General features: G+C 38.0%; 1 protein-coding gene across 1 annotated transcript in view; it reads left to right on the top strand.

Moving 5' to 3' along the window:
- Positions 1–22,431, top strand: part of LOC127804711 (uncharacterized) — a 28,476-nt gene extending 6,045 nt beyond the window's left edge. Inside the window, exon 3 of the mRNA XM_052341662.1 lies at positions 22,397–22,431. Coding sequence (XP_052197622.1) covers positions 22,397–22,416 — 20 coding nt within the window. The 3' untranslated portion in view covers positions 22,417–22,431. The remainder of the gene's footprint in view (positions 1–22,396) is intronic.
- Positions 22,432–23,288: the final 857 nt, after the last annotated feature.

Here is a 23,288-nt window from a genome sequence, read left to right as displayed (position 1 = left end):
GCACACAGTCTTAAATGATGCACAGAATTGATTAATGATCTTATATTACTGAAGAAATTGAATATTTACCAAAATAATAGATAATTATTGTAAGAATATTAGTATCATGTTTCTTTGGTTATATCTTTATACAAAATGATTGATAATTATAATTCGAATTATAAAACTTTTTCCCTCTGGGGAGGGGTGTTGAATTTACGCCAATTTCTTGGGTGCCAAAGTGGTTCAGGAATGATTTTCATGAACCCCACCGCCATTATTAACTAGGCGAGTACAGTGATCCACTGGGTCTCAACCATCATTAACCCATCAAATATTCAGATTACAAACAACACTACCATTTGTAGCTTAATTACAAACAAACAATTCAAATGATTTAAGCAACTGCCTCGGGATTTTCATTTCTTGCATAAATGCCTCATTACACTTGCTAATTAATTAGTACTCCGAGGTTAATAAATACACTTCTTCTTTCACCACTTACATGTTAGTTTGTTTGCTTAACTGTGTTGTCTGACTTGACAACTGTTACTGTCAGCCCACCCATGAAAAGAACCTTATAATTAGCTGTTACTGTTACCATATAATATCCGCTCTTCCAGAAGGAACTTAATTTAACTAATTTTTTAAATATAGTAAGTGTGATATATTTCTTGTCTGCACTTACCAGGCTCAAAGCCTCAAACCCTATTCAAATCTGCTTCACTGCAGCATTAGTACGTAAGGAAGGAAGGAAGGATGGATGGATGGATGGATGTCCATTTATTTAAATCTCAATATATATTGGAAACTGATATGTTGCTTAGCCGTTTAATTATCATACTTTTAATAACACTATTATAAATTTATATTAATAAGACATCAAATATAACACATTAATATATCAATATTATACTACTAATTAATATCACATAAAATATTAAAATTCCCGTATTTAAAAACCATTCTGGAAATAAAAGGTAAAAAATATAGGAATAGAGGGAGGGAGGGATAGGGTCAAGCCCTGTCGCGTCTCTCATCATGGCGGGTTTGCTGCAGCTCCGCTCCCCTCCCCTCGCCTCCCCTCCCGTGCTCTGTCTGTGCCATCTACCTACATACAATGTATATATCTATATATTTAGATGTGCTCAATATATTTGCTAAATTATTGCAACCCAGTCATCAATTGAGCCACTTAACCTTATGGGCCCCCACCTCATCAATTGCCTTCTCCCAGACCTTTTTATATATCTTAATTTTCAGATTTTCTTTATTAATTTCCATATATTGTCACACTTATTGATGTAAAATTGTTTTTTTTTTCCAATTAATACAAGCCCTTTAGTTTTTCACACATGATGCAGTAAAATATTTGGTTGTGTCCTTGTTAGCTAGTCTTGGCCTTGCATAATTTTGTCACCAAAAGTATCTTTTAAGGTGCATGAGAAATAACTCATTACCTATAAATTACAATACTTTTTTAATTTATATTAAAAGACAACTATTCTCCCCTAACAAAAATGACTATAACCTCGAATTCACAAGACCATATATAATTTCAATCTACACCGATGATACAAAAATGAACTCGCAATGATTTTTTTGTAGCTTTATTAGTCATGCATAATCATGCATAGGTTTTTTTTTTGTTTTTTGTTTTTTATGACCCAAGTTTTTGATTTTCGCCTGACTAATCCTAGTAAAGAGCGACTTTTCCTCTTGATTCTTCATTCAAGTAAATTCAAATGCGATCACAATTTATACCCATTTAAAATAAATTTCAGGAAGTGGTTGCCCTCCCCGTGGACCCCCTTTACGTCATGTAGACGAAACCCCAAGAAAGATGACTGGACGCATCAAGACCCTACCTTCATAAAGATTCGAACCTTCGATGTTCTTGTTAATCTTCTAGTGCTTTACCATTGCGTCATGCCCGTAAAGGCCATACACAAAGGGTTATCTTCATCTAATTAAGCTAAGTGTGTCATAGGTTTAATTGAAATAAGCTTGCATAGAGTTATACAATGTGTGATAACCTTACAAAACATTATCGTGAATGTATCACCATCAAAGTTGAATAATTCTATGTTTAAATAACAAAATCACGAATTATAAATGAAGTATCATCCTAGACATGTTATTGTCATGTAATATCCTCAAAAAGAAACCAATACAAGGAAGTAAGATGTCACCACCATGATGGAGCATCTGCCATGTGATTATAACCAGAGGTTGAAAGCGTACAAAAGTTGCCGCGGTGTGAGTATGGTTTTAGGTCAGATGTGACTTTCACGCAAATGCCCTACTCAAGGATGGCAACCATTTCTTTCAACTAATTAATTATATGATTTCAACTAATTCAATGATTTATAACATTCTTGGAAATTATTTTTTTTTGTGAAAACCTAGAAGAGTAGTGTTGTCCCACACTGTAGCTTCCACGAATAATGTGCCCATTGTCTTTAGTCAATAAAAAGAATAAGTGATGATCAATTTTTAAATTTGTTTATAGACGTTATAAAACAAGCATATATAGCATGATGAAGAAGAAAGGGTAATGGCGTGTAAAATAAAAAAATTTAGAATGTTTTTCAAAGAATAATAATAGAAATGGCCAACAGAGAAGCCAAATCAATTGGCCAAGGGTGCAAAATTTCTTGACCGTCCATGCATGAAAATCCAAGTCATGAGATAATTCAAGATTTCATGTTTGAAAAAAAAAAAAAAAGTAATTTTACACACTCAACCAATTGATCATCTTCTTCGGTTGTGGGGGTGCTCTAGGAAAATCAAGAGCAAAAATTCAAAAATCATAGAAGTATCCCAAAGAAAGATGAAGACCTAGATAGCCCCGAAAGAGTCTTCTAGGTAAGAGTCTTTCGGGGACTCCGAAAAGTCTCTGGACCAGTCCAACCTTAAGCTCATACAAGCCCAAGACTTATCCGAAGAATCTTTTGAGCACAAGTCAGCTGATGACTCCGAGGAGTCTTTAAGGAAACCCATCCGAAGGATACTCTTCAAGACATTCTATCCTCGAAGGTACCTTTAAGCCTTCTGGCCTCATCCAAAATATTTTCACATTAGCATGCCACATGTCACGTGGCCCCCACCACCAATGCTTATAAATACCCCTTGCTACACGACAAAAGAGAGGGAGAGGACCCAGATCTAAGACCCGAAGACTGGCCCAAATCATACCTTGAACCTATTGGAAGACTCATATTCGAAAACACCCATCCAGAACATCAAGACATGCATGCATATATAATTCTCCTATTCCATGGCATCATCTAACTTAGGCATCAGAGGGCTCCCATGAGGGAGTTCCTCACATGCCTTCTTATTGTTCTTGTGTTCCAGACCCATCCGACGCCTACTCATCTGAAAACCCTCCAGACCCATAGAAAGACTAGCTAGCCGAAGACTAGAACTATCAAGGAGCAAGGCTCCCGAAGACTCCCAGAAGCCATCCAAAGACTCGAGGAATTCTTTTTGCTCTTGGTAACCCCCTTTGACATTGCAGACCTTACTCTCTTTTCAGGACTTTACGAAGTTGTTTCTTAAGATATAAATTTAATTATTGTATTTAAGCAACAAAAAATTGGTATTGTCAATGGGAAACGAGCTAAAAGTTATCCTCCATGGCATGAATCATAAGGTCCACTTACACAGAGGTGCCATCGCAGCCTAGGAGCCCTTCGCAACACTCCTGCATAAGATTACAGTGCCTCCTTATGAACCACAGGACAAATCCTCCTAGGAGGCACCAAAGACCTTTCACAGGGCTTTTCTCCTACTATTATGAGCCTTCCAAGACTTTTCTCCTACTATTACACCATCCCCCTCAGAAATACAACCGACCCTTAGAAGGAGGGCATACCATCCCATCACATCCCGTTAGCGTTTTTTGAGTTGGTCATCCAAGGACAAGATACAGGATGAGACAAAGAAAGCTGGGGAAGTAGGAGGATGTGCCTCACATTATGTTCTAGAGATCCAAGTCCAGGCAATAAATAATTATCGAATTTGAAATTTGAAGAAGCTCGTTCTCCCAAGCAATGTGAGCTGCCAAGGAAGACAATCACCCCAATGTCATCCTAGTTAAGTTCTTGCTTTTCCAGCCATCTCAGGGAGCAACCATCCTAAGAGAGGCAACATCTTACTTGGATCAAATGCGCTTGCAGATGTGTCTACAAGAACATTTTATGAACTAAGGGGCACCTAGTTGTTCGTTAGGAGTTAATAAGAAATCAAGGAGTGGAAAAACTAATGGAGCTATTTGAAGGATTGATAAGAAGAGCCTGTTATCACTTGTGACAGCTCATACCAGACGAGAGCTGAAGGGAATCACTAGTACAATGGTACAAGCGAAATTTTTTTTTTTACTGTGTATCAGATACACGCAGCGGAATATAATATACACGTCATACATAATTGGGGTATTTAAGCAACATGTATATTCAACAATTGAATACATAAATAAATACATACCTGTTATCCGATGAATGGATGAAATACAGAACCGATTTTTGTATTGAGACAAAGTCCACCTCAAAATATGATGGTCCTAATTGGTCCACACCTAGTATGTAGTAAGGTATCATTATGGTCACTTCTTCCTCTACTATACACAGATTATCTGCGTATCATCGGTGCCCATGTCTCAAAATTATATACGTAACAATTACATGTATAATTTCTATAATTTTTCAAAGGAAGCAGAAAGAATAAGATGAAAAAGAAAGCAGCGTGTGAGAGGGAGAGAGAAGCTGGAGGGGTAGAGGGCTCTGCCCCTTTTTTTAAAATAATTTCCCCCTCCTCTTTTCTTCTTCTCTCTATTCCATTCTTTCTCATGTCCGTCGCCCTTGTTTACTATGCAATCAATAATTAATTTCACTATGCATTGTGCACTATTTGTAATCCATCGCCTCTTATTGTGCAATCAATAATTGATTTCCCATTATGTACTATACACTATTACTATGCACTATGCATTATTGGCAAAGGGGCCAAGGGTCAACTCTTGACTAACCATTTTTAGAGACATATTGGGTACATAATGTCGATACCAAAAGAAACACTATATGGTGTGTAACTTTTTAGATTCACTACTTGCTAACAATCAGATAACACCAAAACCCTTTTCGGTATCGATCAATCCCTTAACCCATCACTAGAACTTCTTCAAATCCCGACAACGTTCCAATAGTTCTTAAATAGTGCCTAACAGTGGTTCATGACAGTATAACTGGCTGTGAAATCTCATTTCAAGTGAACCTATTACAGTTGACGATCATTGTATATTATAATTCTTCCATCACCTAACGTCCCGACTGAGCAAAAGACATAGAGTGACAAACTCACAAACTCAATAACTATGTGTCAGACCTCATTAATGTAACTAGATAACATTTTAGGAAACACTTTTCCTAACTTTCAATATGCATTGGTCAAGGATTGTCCCGTCACATCAATAGTAGATTACATAGGATGTTTACCCCATCAAATACTAACAAGGGTGACAGAACATATTCCTAACATTTGTTTTCATATACCATCAATACGGAACCACATAGATGAACGTTCTCACCTCCCAATTTGATGGTTCGACTCATTAGCAAATCCCGCACACCAATACACAAAACAACCATATCGATTTAAGTCTAAGGATCAACACACCATCGCAACCTGATGATACGACCATTATCTAGCATGCCATGTGGTCAGTCATTGGCATCACATTCGATTGATTATTCCTAACGACCACCCACAGGTTTACTAGCGACATCTCATGTCATATGGCACTAACACACCATTCTCTTATGGGTAACCCCATACCAAATGAGGTAGTAACCCCCGTGCTAGTCCATACTCGATTAATCAAAGTTCTCATCCAAAGAATCTAAGGACTAGTAATAGTTTAAGAAGTTCTATAATCAGATAATCCTATCACACAGTCTCAATACCTTGAGAATAGATTCTCACACAAAAGATCTAGAGACTCATTCATATAATTAATTGGAGAAAATATGAATGAAGAAAACCTTGTCTTTTATATATTTATATAAAAATACAATTAATGCATTAAAACAAGCTCACTAGATATCATCCATATCTAGCATAAGGGCACACAACATTAACAACCTCTCACTTACACTAATACTAATTTACGTCACATGTACATCGAGTGCTATACCATTGGCAGGAATCAAATACCCATCTTCTCTAGATGTCAATCCAACTGTGATTGTGTCATAACTTTGGTGAGTGGGTTAGCTATATTATCTGTTGAATCTATTATCTGCAACTACACATCCCCAAGTGCTATAATCTCTTGAATCAAATGATCTCTTGAATCAAATGAAATTGATGTGCATTGTGTTTGGACTTCTTATGAGACGAGGGCTCCTTCACTTGCGTGATAACTCCATTGTTGTCACAATACAAAGGTACTGGTGACATAATGGTCGGAACCACATCAACCTCCGAAAGAAACTTTTGGATCCAAACAGCTTCCTTAGAAGCATCACATGTCGCAACATACTCGACTTCAGTGGTTGAATCCATTGTGATTGCCTTCTTGGAACTTTCTAGTTCACAGCACCACCATTCAAGAGATATACGAAACTAGACATAGATTTGCGATCATTAATATCTGATTGAAAATCCGAATCAGTGAATCCATCCACATGGAAATCACCCCCTCCATAAATTAGTAGCATATTTTTAGTTATTCGCAAGTACTTCAGAATATGTTTCACTGCGATCCAATGACTATCATCGGGATCGGACTGATATCGGCTTACAACACTCACAATAAATGCAATATCCGGCCTCGTACATATCATTGCATACATAAGGCTCCCAACTGCCAAAGCTTAAGGTAGCTTACTCTTACAATCCCTCTCTTTAAGAGTATTAGTGGACATCTCATTAGAGAGATGAACTCCAACTTGGACAAGCAACTGTCCCCTTTTGGAATTCAACATGCTAAACCTCTTTAGCATATTCTTTATGTATAAGCTCTAGGAGAGATCTATTAATTTCTTGACTCTATCTCTATAAAGTTTAATCCCCAAAATATAGGTAGCATCTCCCAGATCTTTCATGGAGAATACTCTAGACAACCTACCTGTCGTAGACATCATCATATCCACATTGTTACCCATAATTAAAATATCATCCACATACAAAACTAAAAACACAATATTACTCACACTAGCCTTCTTATATACACATGGTTCATCCGAATTTCTCAAGAAATCAAACCCTTTGATCTCATGATCAAAACGAATGTTCCAACTCCTTGATACTTGTTTCAGACCATATATTGATCTTTTCAGCAAACACACGTGACATGGATCGGCGAACTCAAATCCACTCAGTTGTTTCATATCGATCTTTGCTTCAAGAAATCTATTCAGAAAAGTCATCTTGACTTCCATCTGCCATATCTCATAGTCATAGTAAGTAGCGATAGCTAATATCATTCTAATGGACTTCAAATCGCGATAGGTGAGAAAGTGTAGTCATAGTCAATACCCTGACACTAACGATAACCCTTTGCCACTAACCGAGTTTTATAGGTAGAAACTTATCCATCTGAACTAATCTTTCTCTTGAAAATCCATTTGCACCCGACAGGAACAATTCCCTCAGGTGGATTTACCAGGACCCAGACCTAGTTGGAGTACATAAACTCCATCTCAAATTCCATAGCTATTAGCCACTTCGAGACATCGATATCAGATATCTCCTCCTCATAGGTGGTAGGGTCAACTAACTTGTCACTATCCCTATACAAGAACAATTCATGTATCTCCTCCACCGATAAACTATATCATTGATCCGGAGGATGGGGCACTCTACCAAATCTACGAGGAACCTGTGGATGATCTCCCTAACTTGCTTTGCCATGCTTAATAATCCAATCAGGTATTTGGGAAGCAAAAGACCCCTCTTCTGTCAGATCTATTTTTTTCCCATGCCACTTTTCTAAATAAACTCTTATTCCAAGAAGATAACATGCTTGAAAACCACAACTCTTGGGTCAGTTGAAAAATAGATATAATACCCTAAACTATCTTTAGGATATCCCAGAAAATGACCATTCTCAAATCTAAAATCCAACTTCTTTATTCTCAACCTTTTCACAAAAATCAGGTAACCCCAAATTCTAACATACTTAAGACTCTACAGTTTCCCAATCCATATCTCATATGGTGTGGTTGAAATAGATTTAGTTAGTACTCGATTTATCAAATAAATCATGGTAAGAATAGCATAACCTCATAGTGAAATAAGCAAATCCATGTAGCTTAGCATAAAACGAACCATGTCTAACAGAGTCTGATTCTTACATTCAGCCACACTATTCAACTGTGGTGTGTAAGGAAGAGTCAACTATGAAATTATACCACAAACATTAAGATAATCAATAAACTCAATACTCAAGTATTCATCTCCTCAATCTGATCGAAGAATCTTAATACTCTTTCATGTTTGGTTTTCTATTTCAGTCTTGAACTCTTTGAACTTTTCAAAAACTTCAGACTTTTACTTCATTAAGTACACGTAACCATACTGTGACAAATCATCAGTAAAAGTTACAAAGTATATATAACCAACCCGTGCCATAATATTTATGGGCCCACATACATCTGAATGTATCAATCCTAACAATTCAATAGCCATTTCCCCTTGTCCAACAAAATGAGACTTAGTCATTTTTCCAAGAATATATGACTCACAAGTTGGCCTGGGTTTAGCACACAAATCACATATAAGACCTTGATAATCCAACTCTATAAGCCTACTCTTACTGATATGACCCAACCTAAGGTGCCACAACTGTTTGGGATTAATTTGATTACCCTAAGAATACTTCTCTTTTAATGTGTTATTAGGTCTAGCAACTATTTACTAACTATATTCGCATCCATGTGTTTTCAAGAAATATAGATCGTTTATCATCATAGCTTTCCCACACACTGTTATCAAACATAATCAAACATTCATTACATGTAAAAGAAAATGTATAACCGTGACTTACAAGCTGTGGAATTGAAACAACATTTCGAATCACATTCAATATATGTAAACAGTCATATAAAACCAATACATACCCAAAAGGTAAAGATACAAAAGTAGTCCTTATGGCTAAAACAACTTCGTGCTTCTCAAGTGCCTTACTTTGACTAAGATCCTACGCAAACAAACAAATATGAGAAGTAGTGCCAGAATCCATAATCCAAGAAATAGGGTATCGACCAATCAAAAGATCAATCTCAATAACACACATAGAAGGAAAAATACCTTGAACTTCTAGGCATTTTCCCTTAAAGCTCCATAGATAGTCTGAGCAGTTCTTCTTCCAATGTCCCTTCTGTCCTCAAAAGTAACAATTACCCTTGCCTTGAACCTCCTGATCCTTTGTCTCTGTCGGACCACCACCGTTGTTAGCTCGGAGAACATTTCTCTTCCTCTTCCTAGATTTAGGTTTCTTTTGGGAAGAAGACGAGGCAACAATAAGAACTCATTCTCTACCTTTTCCTTTCATTTGTGACTAGGAAGTTATTAACATATTTAATAACTCAAGAAGAGAATATTCAATCTTATTCATATAGAAATAAGTAATAAAAGAGGAGAAAGAATCCAGTACCAATTGCAGGACAAGATTAGTCCGAAGTTGAGTGTTCATTGGGAATTCCAATGCATCCAGTTGACCAATCATATTGATCATGCTGATGACATGGTCTCCAACATCTGAACCCTCAAGCATCTAGGCTTGAAATAACTTCTTCGATATCTCATATTGAGATGTCCGATTATGCTCATCAAAAAGGTCCTTAAGATGATGTATCATGCTCGAAGCACTCATGAAGTGCTTAAGCTGACGCTGCAAATCGTTGGACATCGATGCAAAAGTATAGTTACGAGCTCTCATGTCATGTTCTTTCAAAATCTCCCAAGTGATAATCTCATCTTCAGTCGCAATTAGAGGAAATTCAATAGGTTGTATATAGGATAAAGTGTCATCTATCATTTCTATATTGAGCACTATTTTAAGACTTTGAAATCAATCAAAAAAATTAAGGCCAGTGAGCCTATTGGTTTCTAGAATACAAGTTAACGAATTTAAACCTACCATTTTTATCTACAGAAAATAAATAGATATATTAGCTTGTATCTTTGTAAAACTCCATTTAATTAAGGAATTTTTATTAAATGGGTACTCCCACTAATTTTTCAAATCCTATACTTCCAGGCAGAAAACATGATCCTTATACAAAATCCAATAGTAGGTGGTCGAATTCTCTTTCATAAGAATACCCCTTACATTTATAGTTTTTTGGAATACTCTCATAATTGCGTATGCAACACTTGCCACCACATCATATGTGGAGTTCGACCTTTGGCTTCTAATCCATCATAAACCTCACATTTATAGTTTTTTTGCCTAATGGACTAGTTAAATCCCACCCACTGTATGGCAAAGTGCAATGAGTTAAACATCACCTTCCCTCACATTTTAGTTACTTGGTTAGGTGAGACCCATTGAACACCGCACCATCTCATGGTTAAATAGGAGAAATCAAACAATCTTTCATGAAATGCACCCTCATATTTACAACTTTTTGGATACACCCAATCAGACTGATGAACCCCTATGACAATAGAAAGCCACGATAAATTAGATTTACCATTTAGATCTAATATTAATTTTATAGGAAGATTTTTGGGCTTTTTTTTTAAAGTCTCATCAGATTCCATTATTCACTCCATCACACAACCATTGCATAATAAAATAAATAATAAATAATAAATTAAACCAGGATGACCATGGGCTTGCACACAGAATAAACCCGAGCCTCCTGGGTTTAAACTATGCTTCGCATAAACTCCTTGATGAATTGCTACTTTATCGCTTCTGCTGTGATCAACTCCTTGGCGTTGTCTTTATTTACAACTTTTGTAAAATAAAGACTAAAAGAAGCTACTAGAAGCTTAAGCCTCAGTACATTCCCAAATGAATTAATTATTATAAATTTGAATTAAATCAAATGAAGCCCTGTAACATTCATTCATTCATTCATTCATACCAAGCCCATGCTCATCCTGAACATATATCCGCTTCCACTGTTTCAAAATAATTTTGAAAATATTTATCCTGAATATGTCAAATAATACAACCTGACATCCAAATAAGCATATCTAAATCCCCGTATTAATGTCCAATGCGAATTACCGCACAACCACAAAAACGAAGCAATTAGAAAATGTTGTCTGGCCACCAAAATTGGTGCGCCAATTAAATGCAATATTTAACACATACATATGCACATATGTATTAAATACCAAGTTGAGGCTATGATACCATTGAAAGGAATCACTAGTATGGCAATACAAGCAAAAATAAATTTCTTACTATGTATCAAATACATGCAGTGGAATATAATATACACGCCATACATAGCTTGGGTATTTAAATAACACGTATATTCAACAATTGAATACATAAATAAATGCATATCTGTTGTCTGATGAAGGGATGAAATACAAAAGTGGTTTCTATATTGGGATAGAATCCACCTTAAGATGTTGTAGTCCTAGTAAGTTCACACCTAATATGCAGCAAGGTACCATTCTGGTCACATCTTCCTATGTTAGACACAAAAGATCTGCATATCACAGGTGCCAGTGTCTCAAAATTATATGCATAACAATTACACATATAATTTCTATGATTTTTCAAAGGAAGCAGAAAGAAGAAGAAGAAGAAGAAGAGAGCAGCGTGTAAGGGGGAGAGCAAGAGAGAAGCCAGAGGGGCAGAGGGCATGCCCCTTTTATTAAAATAATTTCCCCCTTCCCTTTTCTTCTTCTCCCAATTCCATTCTTTTTCACGTCCGCTACCCCTAGTTACAGTGCAATCAATAATTGATTTTACTATGCACTGTGCACTATTTACAATTTGTTGCTTCTTACTGTGCAATCAATAATTGATTTCGCACTATGCACTATTGGTAAGGTGGTTAAGGGTCAACTTTTGACCAACCATTTCCAAAGACATATTGGCAACACAATGTTGATACTAAACACAACACTATATGGCGTGTGACTTTCTAGGTTCACTAGCAAATAGCAATCAGATAACTCTGAAACCTTTTTCTATATCGGTCAACCCCTTAACCCATCACCAGAACTTCTCTGAATCCCAATGACATTTCAAGAGTTCTTGAATAGCACCTAACAATGGTTCAGGATAGTATAAGTGGTAGTGAAATCTCACTTCAAGTGAAACCTATTATAGTTGAGGACTACAGTGTGCTATAATCCTTCCATCACCTAACATCCCGACTGAGCGCGGGCCATGGAGTGACAAACTCAATACTCATGGGTCAAACCTCATTAATGTGACTGGATGACATCTCAGGAAACACTTTTCCTGACTTTCAATCTATCTTGGGCAAGAACTGTCCCGTCACATCAATAGTAGATCACATAGGACGCTCACCCTATCAAATACTGACAAGGGCGATGGATCATATTCCCAACACCTGTCTCCATATACTTGTAATACAGAACCACATAAATGAATGTTCCCACCTTCCAATTGGATGGTTCAACTCATTAGCAAATCCCGCACCTGCACACTAATACATAAAACAACTATGTTGGTTCAAGTCTAAGGGTCAATACACCATTGCAACCTCATGACACGACCATTATCCACCAGGCCATTTGGTCAGTCATCAGCGTCACATTCGGTTGATCGTTCCCTAACGACCACCCACAGGTTTACTAGTGACATTTTATGTCATATGGCATGTGACACACCATTCTCCCATTAGTATCCCCATACAGAATGAGACAGTAACCCTGTGTTAGTCCATACTTGATGAATCGGAGTCCCCATCCAAAGAATATAAGGACTATGAATAGTTTAAGAAGTTTTATTACTAGAGAATCTTGCCACACAATCTCAATACCATGAGAATAAGATCCTCACATAAAAGATTTAGGGACTCATTCATATAATTTATTGGAGAAAATATGAATGAAGAAAACCTTGTCTTTTATAGATTTATACAAAGATACAATTAATGCATTACAACAACCCCATTAGATGTCATCCAAATCTAGTATAAGGGCACACAACACTAAGAGGAATGCCTTCTATAGCCAATATATTGAAGCGACCACTCCCTCAACTCTTGCAATTGTCCATGTACTATAAGTTGTTTAGGAAGTACTATAGTTTGAGTCCCCTTTAGCCCTACATGGATGAGATGACATGACTTGTCACACGCTACTGAAGGCATGGGATCCCATCATTCCTTCTATGACTCATTAAAGGATGGATAAACCAGTAAAGCGCCATGAAGATCTATGACGCTCAACCAACTTGGAATTCTATGCCACAAGCAAAAGTGCTCAAACAATAGAAGCACTAACCAAATCTAACCCATTGTAAATTGCTAATGTAGATGCATGTATCGAACCACGCAAACAAAACACATTTGTACAAAGAAAGAAAGTGATAGTGGGGTGTGTGTGTGATACATATTTTTCATATATATATATATATATATACACGCCTTGTTTGTTTTGCAATAACTCAGTACTATAGCAAAAGTCTGACTTAGCTCACACTCGGGAGCCAGAGGCACAATACCCCTATGCTCGACCTAACTCCAATATTTGAGGCTAAGACTTGGTTGAGGACTTGATTATGAACTTTCAACTCTATCTTAGTAATCTCTGCAAACTAGTCAGAACATCATTACTCTTCAAATTAATAAATTGGACTCAAGATAAGGACATTCAAGTGGGACTATTAGGATAAGACATTAAGGATCACACTACATGACATCCACAAAACCCCCATTCTATCGAGGATTATCAGTCATAACATTGGAGGTTTATCTCCTAATAAATTCCTCTGCGCTCGTACACCTTTTACTGGACTCCTTATATGCATCGAAAAGCTGGCTGCTATATTGAGACAACATGACACCCTTAATGAAACTTTTATTTCTTACGTTGTAGCATTTGTGTCCCTCTAGAATGCAGGAAAAAGGCAAGAACACATCCCTTAAAGAAACCATGTCGAGCACTAGACTGGCTTTTAGCCTCGACACATCTTCTAGTTGCTGACGTAGGCATTACACAGAATCGCCAAAATAAAATATGAATATTCTCTCTAATTACGGACGTAGACATTACGCTGAACTATAGAAAAAAATATGGATATTCTCTTTAATTGCAGAAGTAGGCATTACATTGAATTGTGGAAACAAAATATGGATATTCTTTCTAATTATGAACGTAGGCGTTACGTCGAATCGTGGAAACAAAATATGGTTATTCTTTCGGTATTCTTTTCTCATGGACGTAGGCCCTATGTCGAACTGCGAAACCAAAATAAACTCAAATCGTAAGCACTAGGCTAAACCGTGAAACCAAAATAGTTTGCTCAAATTCGCACCCCGTGCCGGTAGGTAGGGCCCTCATCCATTCGCTCGGATACATCTCTCTCTCATATGAGCAGTTAACAAAAACCTACAAGACAGTTCAATTTATCTTTGGACATAAAGACGAGGGTGGCAACCCCTCCAAATTACTGATCTCTTATCCCACATATACATATCGGTAGAAGAAGCGGGGTTTAAGAAACATTTCTTTCATGCAAGTTCACCGGTACTTATCCCCTTCACTACATTAGGGTGCCCAATAATGTATTTTTGCTTCCTATCAAGCAAACCTTTCTCAAGGAGTCTAGGGGTTTTAGCATCCTTCCTCCCAATTCTGCCAAGGCATGTGCTGGACAAAAAATTCCCAGGCTCTTGAAGCTTAGATAATAGACTGGGGAATAACAATGATGACTATAAAACTACTGATGGGATCTGGCATGTTCATCACCCCTAGTTGTAAGCAGCGGCAATGGTACCCATGCTGGCTTTGCACTCTGGATGCTCGATAAAGCTCTATATTTTATTCATATCATGGATGCTTAATGGAACCCTATATCTTATATGCATTCTGAATACTTATTGGGACTATATACCTCACAACGCCTTAGCAAGTATCTTGTGACTCCTGAAATCATTTCATACTTTCATAATTTTACATATGCAACTACTTTACCCCCCACAAGTTGGGGTAAACTAGCATCCCTAAGAAAGTTACATTGGGGAGCCTAGTTTTCTTTATGTACATATGTGTGTGTAGGTACACAAGTATTCGCAAAACACACAACTCTTGCTTGAGGCCATCAAACTTCACACATGGTTATTGGTAAGCCACCACCGCCTTTTAGTATTCTATTACTTTACATTTTTATTTTACTTTTATGAATACATACATGTCTAAAATGCATACATGTGCACCAAACCCATGCACTTAGTAGTCCAAACACCTATCTTCCCCCAAGAAATAATACTCATTTCATTAATGCATGTAAGCTCTAGAACAAAATAGTTGAAATGAGTCTAAAAATAAACACTAAAAAAGCAAAGTAAACCTACCCTAAGACTGCACTTGAAAGAGTCAACCTTCGGAAGGGGTAGTAAATGCCCCCACCTGCACTTCCTCCATGTTATCTAGGCCCGTTAAATATTGCTTCTAGTGCATCTCCCATGGTAGAGCCTAGGAGCACTTAATGTCCCAAAGCCGACTCGGGCATGCACGAGCTTCCATGGAATAGTAAGGTTAAAAAGATCATCTTCCTCACCAGCTTTTAGATAATCCTCTATTGCAATCGGATCCAAGTCACCATACTCTCACCAATCAAGAATGTGGCAATTCAACACACTAGTCATATAGATCAAGTCCGAAAAACTCTCCTCAGGACATATCTTCTCTAAATAACCCTGAGCCAAATAAAAGTTATATTTTACGAAGCCCGTGGCATATTCTACTTTCTTTACAAAGCATGCCTGAGAGAGCATGTACTCTTTCACTATTGCCACGCAGATGGCATTGACATCCACCTCCTCTAATTGGTGAGTAGCCTCCATAGCTTTCCCCTATGCTTCTTAGAGTTGTGCCTATAGGTCGTCTCTCCCCTCCATCACGCACTAGCTCTCCTCTATTAGCACAACATTAGCTGCTCAAAGGGCTTTGGAAATCTTTCATTACTCCTCCAACTCACGCTTTATTTGTTTGACTTCATTTTTGAATCAGTTTCTCTCCCTCCTTATTTTATCAACATCTCTCTCAAGGTCCCAGGTTTGGTCCTAGTAACCCTCAAGGTCCCTAATGCGATGCTCGGGCCTTTCTACGTAAGGCGTATGCCCTCATCTACCCACTCTTTCATGTAGGCCTCGGCCTTGGCTAGATCGGCCCGCGCACTCGTAGTAGCCATCACCTATTGTTGTATGCCCTGCCAGCAAAATCAAAGTCAGATCCCAACTACTATACTCGACCAAGGAATAAATATGAAGAAGCTCTAAAATATTCATACCTCGACCAGGTATTGTTCTGCAAAATCCAAAGCCTCTAACGTACGCTATGTGAACTCTCATTTGTCACAAGGCAACACTGTGGCATATGTCAACCTTAACCCCACACTGGGCTCTTTCACTGAATATGTATCTAGGAGCTCCAATCACACTCAAAATTCGTGCCCTTTTAGTCTCTGGTGTGGGAGATGGATCTCCCTCTCATGAATTAGCCCCAGGGAAAGGAACAAGGGTGGATATACCGTAAACTCTTTCTCTAGCTCCCTGTGGGGTGGTCGCTCCATTCATTAGGGGAGTGGAAGTTGACACATAGCCTGGTGCTAGCTACGGTACCTCTCTAACCAAGCTTGTTCCTATTATGCCTTAGCCTCTGCCTCTATTGCCACCCTAATCTTAGCAGCCTCTAAGGTAGCCTACATCTTTGGGATCAAGGAGAAGGTGGCTCTGACAGTTCTCCCTCCTCAAAGTATCACTAAAAGTTTACGGAGATGATAGCACTGGCAGAAGATTGACAGGGGGCAGATCAAAGAAAACATCAGGTAACGGCTCTATAGCCATCCCCATAACGCTCGTACCCTTTCCCTCTACCATGGACCTCTTACTCCTCCACACCAAGGAAATCTCTTATTCCTCAATTCCCTTGAAATCAAAGGCATGAACCATATGTGGTTGATACTCTTGTTCCTAGGTTTCTTACACCAGCTTCACTAACTTGGCCGTTCTTGCCAACACCAGCCACTAAAATTACTCCATTTTGCAAAATAAGAAAGAAGCAAACCGTCAATACGTCTTAAAAGAAAAAGACCAAAAGCGAAAGAAAAGGGGTAGGGTGAGCACCCTCAATGTACGTCTCCCCTTTGCACACTTCTTCTTCCTCCTCATCTCCTGTCTCATCCTCGTCCCCTACAACATCTACTTCCTAATCGTCCCCCTCTTCCTCATCCTACGACAAAGAGAATGAAGAGGAAATAACCTCTCTGGGCTAGACTAGCTTCAAAGGGTCAACACCCTCTTCCTTCTTGACTACCATCCACCCCACCTCCATCAGGCGCTCATCAAAAATTAAGTAAGACAAGGCCACTAGGCCCCCTTGGGCCATTTTATTAATCTCTTCCTGGTGCTCATGCACCATTGATCTCACGTCCAACCACTTGCACACCTCCCTCTTTATTCCTTTCATACACCAAAATCATGATGACTTCCAACTCAAGGGCAGCCAAACAAAAAGCTACCTAGTCTCAAAACCATCTATCTTTTATGGCGTGCCCCTAAACAGCTTAACCTTATTAACCATAGTTTGGAGGGCCACGAATTCCTTCTTCCCTCTCATGAATCGAACATGATACAAGCAGCTAAATAGAGCAGTTGTAGACTCTACCCCCACACTCCTTGCACAGGACCAAAAATCCAGCCAACATAGCCCAGACATTCAGGTGTAGCTGAGATCGATATCAGTATCTCCTCCGCCAAAAATTGCATCCCAAAAGGGTACAATGGAAGCCTAAGTCCAACTCTCAGACTTTCCACGTGAATCACTATGGAACCCCCCCTCCCCCAAATCATGGTTGTATACTCCCCATTATGAGGCTTCCTTGGTAGCCATGATCATGGAATGTTGAATGCCCATGCAATGCCCCTTACACGCTCACTCCTTAGCACCGAGTGTTATAGTCTAGGCAAGATAACAACCTCTATGGGGCCCGACATGCCTGTTTGTGGCCTAGAGACCGATCTAGAATAAGCCATGAGGCTTACCTCAGAAAGTGATAGATTTTTTTGAAGGCTTGAAAGTATTCGAAAGGATTGAAAGACTCTTCAGGTGCTCTGGATGACTAAAATTCTTTAGAAAAAAATCAAGTGAAAGTATGGCTTGCATGACCACTGCCTATTTATAGTTAAGTCTTCAGAACCTAAACAGTCACCAAGTCATCTGGAGACTTTCCCTCCAATGACTCAGTATATCTAGCATTAATCTAAGTCATCCAACATCCCATTCCTTAGGGCATCGAGAACCCAGATACATTTTACTCTTCCCTTTGCCTTGCAGCTAAAGGCAAGAATGGGGAGCCATTGTTGTGCGATTCCTTAGGAAAATCAAGGCCAAAAATCCAAAGATCATAGAAGTATCCCAAAGAAGGCCAAAGACCCGGATGACCCCAAAGAGTCTTCCAGCCAAGAGTTCCAGACTAATCCAACCTTAAGCTCATACAAGCCCAGGACTCATTCAAAGAGTCTAAGTCTTCAAGGAAACCCATTTGGAGGACACTCTTCGAGCCATTCCATCCTTGAATGTACCTCTAGGCCCTCCAACATCACTGAAGCATTTTCCCCAAAATAGTTGGGACACACATCAACATGACACGTGTCACATGGCCCCCACCACCAATGCCTATAAATACCCCCCGTTTCACTACAAGAGAGGGAGAAGACCCAAATCTAGGACCCAAAGACTCTAATTTAAATCAAACCCTGAACCCATCGAGAGACTACCCATCGGAAGACTCCCATCCGAAGACACCCATTCAAAACATCACAGCATACATACATACATTCTTCTGTTCCATGACATCATCTGAATTAGGCATCAGAGTGCCCGTCTGGGGGAGTTCCCCACGTGCCTTCTGATTGTTCTTGTGTTGTAGACCCATCTAGCGCCTACTCATCTAGAGACCCTCCAGACCCATCGAAAGACTAGCTAGCCAAAGACTAGACCCATCAAAGAGCAAGGCTCCCAAAGACTCCCAAAAGCCATCCAAAGAGTCGAGGCATTCACTTCGCTCTCCTGGACAACGAATCGAGCTAGGCACCTATTAGCTCCCCTTGAAGTTATGGACCTTACTCTCTCGCCAAGACTCTATCAAGCTATTTCCTAAGACATAAATTTAATTGTTGTATTCAAGCAACAACATCTCCCATTATCATTCCATCTTCAAATTAAAGATTATTCTCAATCTAACATTTTTTTCAAAGAATTTATTGTTGCCCAAAAAGATAATTTAGAGTTTTAATATATTTCAATATCATCAAAACTATTTGATTGTATGCCTAAGGTTAACTATCTCTCCCTTTTTGATAAACACAAAAACATCATGAATAGTTATTTATCTCCTTAAGAAAAACCCAAAAGTCTATGAGAAAGAATTATCATATCATTAAGTAAAACAAATATCCACTCAGAGGAAACGTTAATCTATCCAAGATATGATGTTATGAATATATTCAAATAGATCAACATTTAAGATAACCCATCCAAAGGATAACATAATCTCATTCAAATAGACAAAACAAGATTATTGTCATTCATCCTAAGCTGAAAATAAGGTGTTGCCACTAAGCTAAAAAACATCAAAATGAGATATCATATCCTGCCACTAAAACTTTATCAATCCAAAGTTGAAAATATTCATCTTTTCTCCCCTTATCAAGAATCGATAAGAGGAAACCTTTCTTCAAATTTAGAGATCTGATCACCTAATTTCTAAACTTCAGAGGAGAAGTTAAGGATGGAAAGAGAAAATCTTTCTTCAAGTTTGGAGATTCGATCACCTAATTTCTAAACTTCAGAGGAGAAGTTGTGGATGGCTTTTAAAATTTCCCATAAAGTGGGATCCTCCTAATTAGTTGTCAAAAGAGCTAGTGGAAAGGATGAATGTGGGGGTTGGACTGAGTTGGATCCATTTTGAGGATAGCCATTAGGATGGTGTTCATCCTATTGAGGGGCATCTTAACAATCGATGACGCCACTACACATCCACATAGAAACAATCAATACGGGAGAGGATTACCTTGCAATTTTAATCCATAGATTTCAATTTGATAAGGGGTTCTTGGTGAATATTTCCAAGGTAGAAAGAGATGATGTGGGAGACAATCATGCCATAGACCAAGTGAGTGGGATGAGTGGGCATCATACAAGGCCATATGATTTGTGATGAGATAGGAGGTGTTGATTAGGAATATGAGTCCGTATGAACCACAAGATTCCAAAATCAAGGTATGACACAAGGTTAAATAACCCACTTTTGCATACAATATAGTCAGTAATGATTAAATGAATTGGGCGTGTGACGACCCGGTAATGGGTCTAATTTATATTATTGATTTTTGTGTGTTATACTTTGGCATTGTTGGAACAAATTAATGTTTTGTGAAAAGCCCAAAATGAATGAAATTTGTATGAATATGAAGAGTCAAAAGAGTGAGTATGGAAAATTCATAAGAGATTATTGTGGAAAAGTCAAATAAGTGAGGTTGTGGTGTAATGAATAATCAAAGCAAGGTTTATGCAAGAGAGTGGAAAGTCAAATGGAATGTTGGTAGAAAAGTCAAAATTAAATAGGAAAATGGGGAGAAGTGGTTGTCGGTTGTGTATGTGTGTGTGTATATACTTTTTTTATTGATTAAATGAATGGAAAAGGGGGATTAATGGATATATATGTGGGTTTAAATAAAAGAAAATGGAAAATATAAAAGGAAGGGGGGACTTGACGTGCAAGCCATTCTCTTCCTCTCTTTACTCTATCTTCTTCCTCCTTCTCTTGTCTCCTTTTCTTCTTCTTCCATTTTCTTGTCTTCTCTTTGAGTTGGAGCTTTAAAAGAGGATTTAAGTTGCTGTTATGTTGGTTTGTATCCTGATTCCAGCTATTTAATTCGTGGTTTCCTTATTCTTCAATTAAGCCATCTAAATTCATTCTAAAGCAAGTTCTCTTCCTCTTCTCCATTTTTAAATGCAAGTTCTAACTCCTCTCTTAATTTTAAAGTCTTGAATCATGGGATCTTGGTGATTTATCGAAGAAAAGCTTTCTATCTCAGAAGAGAGTTCTCGAAAATGATGTGTATGTAGAAAACTTTGTAAATCTTCCTTGATTCTGGATGATTCTTGTTAAAGCCTTTTGGAACTTCAAATAGGGTTTGTGCCACCCAATAATTTCTAAGGAATGGTGTTTTTATTGGTTAGGATCAATAGCAAAGCAAGATTTAGTGATCTTGGTTGTTTGGTTTAGATTTTGTTTTTGATTTTGGCAGTTCTATCTTTGAAGAGTCGACTTCTATTGTTTAGGAGTTGACTTCCATTGTTCAGAGAGTCAACTTTTAAGGCCAGAAGTCAACTGTCCAAAAGTCAACTCTTGGCCAAGTCGATTCTGCATATCCAGCTCTCGATCGGGTCGGCTAAAGCTTTGGAAAAGTTAACTTTTCATAGCCAGAAGTCGACTTCCTATAGCAAGAAGTTAACTTTCCACAATCAAGTTGCTTCTTGAATGGTTCTCTCTTGGTTTCACTTCTTCAATAATTGTATTTTGGGGTTAAATGTGCATGTATAGGCATGATAAAGAGCTATTGTTGAGCAATGTGGAAGCTTATGGTTGGAAAGCATTTCATATGCATGTTTTCATATATTATGTTGAGTATGTTATTTTTGTATCAAGGCTTTGGGTTGAGCTAATGGGCTTCAATAGGCGTATGCAATATGAAGACATAGACATTGAGTTGAGCTAATAGGCCCCAATGGGCGTATGCGATATGAAGGCATAGACATTGGGTTGAGCTAAAGAGCCCCAAAAATCGCTTGATATGTATATATGTGTGAGTTTATGTGGTTTCAAATAATTGTAAATCTCATCCGTTGAGCATATGGGGATGATGCATGACATGGGTGCATGTGAAGATGTTCATGGTGTTGTGTTGCATTGCTCCTCGTTGATGAGTCTATCTAGTAAAGACTCGAGCTATAGTGTCTCCATTCATTGTTAACTCATGCCATCGTGTGCTACATCTGTTGTGGACTCATGTTATTGTGTGTATTTCTATCTTTTGATGGTTCATGTTACTCCATGTTATTGATGGGTGGGTATTTCATGAGTCTACCTAATGCTGAAACCTATATTCAAATGTACTTTCATTTAATATTATACTTGCTGGAACTTATGGCTCATTCTTGTTTTACACCATTTCAGGTAAGGCAAGGCTAAAGTAGAGGGTGATCCTAGTAGGGCATAATTCCATTTTGGGTTAGATGTGTACAGAGCTTACTAAACTAAAAAGTTTTGGGGATGGTTCAAGTGCAAAGCAAAGTTGTTTATGCTGTTGTAATTCTGTTGAGAAATTTGGGCGGTTGAACCCTCATGTATGTGTTATATGAATGATGTTATAAGTAAAGGCTTATGGCTTCCATTGTCATATGAGAAAGCCTAATGAGTTGTAAAGCTTGATGTTTATCTTATCTGAATAGAAAAATGGTTGTAATCCTCATTATTTTGTGTAATGGAGTGAGTGTTCTTAATTGAATTTTATTTTGTACCCATTCTTTCTAACGCTCCTTCTCGATTTCCTTGGTTGTGGGGACTCCGGGAGCTAATATCAAAGTTATTAGCCATAAGAAGCCAATTTGGAAAATATTGATCGTGTGTTAAGACTTTGATTGCTTCTTCAGGATTGAAGTTGAGAAAGCAATTTGACCAACAATGGTATTTATTTGTGATAGTTCATTATTATCAACAATTAGAAGTTATCCTGAAAATGGTATTGGGATCATACAGGGAAAATTCAAAATTGGTATCATTCACTCATCTAAGAACAATGAATGGATTGTGTGTGATAGATAAATTTGCAAAAAAATAAAATGTTTTGACCATTCTAGATAGATAGGTTTATCTAAAGAAATGATGGGTCCGCACTTACTAAGATAGTCAAGAAAAGGGAAGTGTTGTTCTTGTAGCTTGGTGAAGATGACTTAGCGGCCTTTGATGATTTTTTGACTAATCAATGCTTTGAACTTTTCCTTGGGTTTGGAAAATAAGAAATTTACAAAATTGTATTCCTATCACATCTTTGTTCATTGTTCTTGTG

The sequence above is a fragment of the Diospyros lotus genome, chromosome 6 (assembly GCF_014633365.1).
Source record: "Diospyros lotus cultivar Yz01 chromosome 6, ASM1463336v1, whole genome shotgun sequence".
NCBI lineage: Eukaryota > Viridiplantae > Streptophyta > Magnoliopsida > Ericales > Ebenaceae > Diospyros > Diospyros lotus.
The sequence above is the reverse complement of the archived record's forward strand: the minus strand, read 5'-3'. Positions and strand labels throughout refer to the sequence as shown.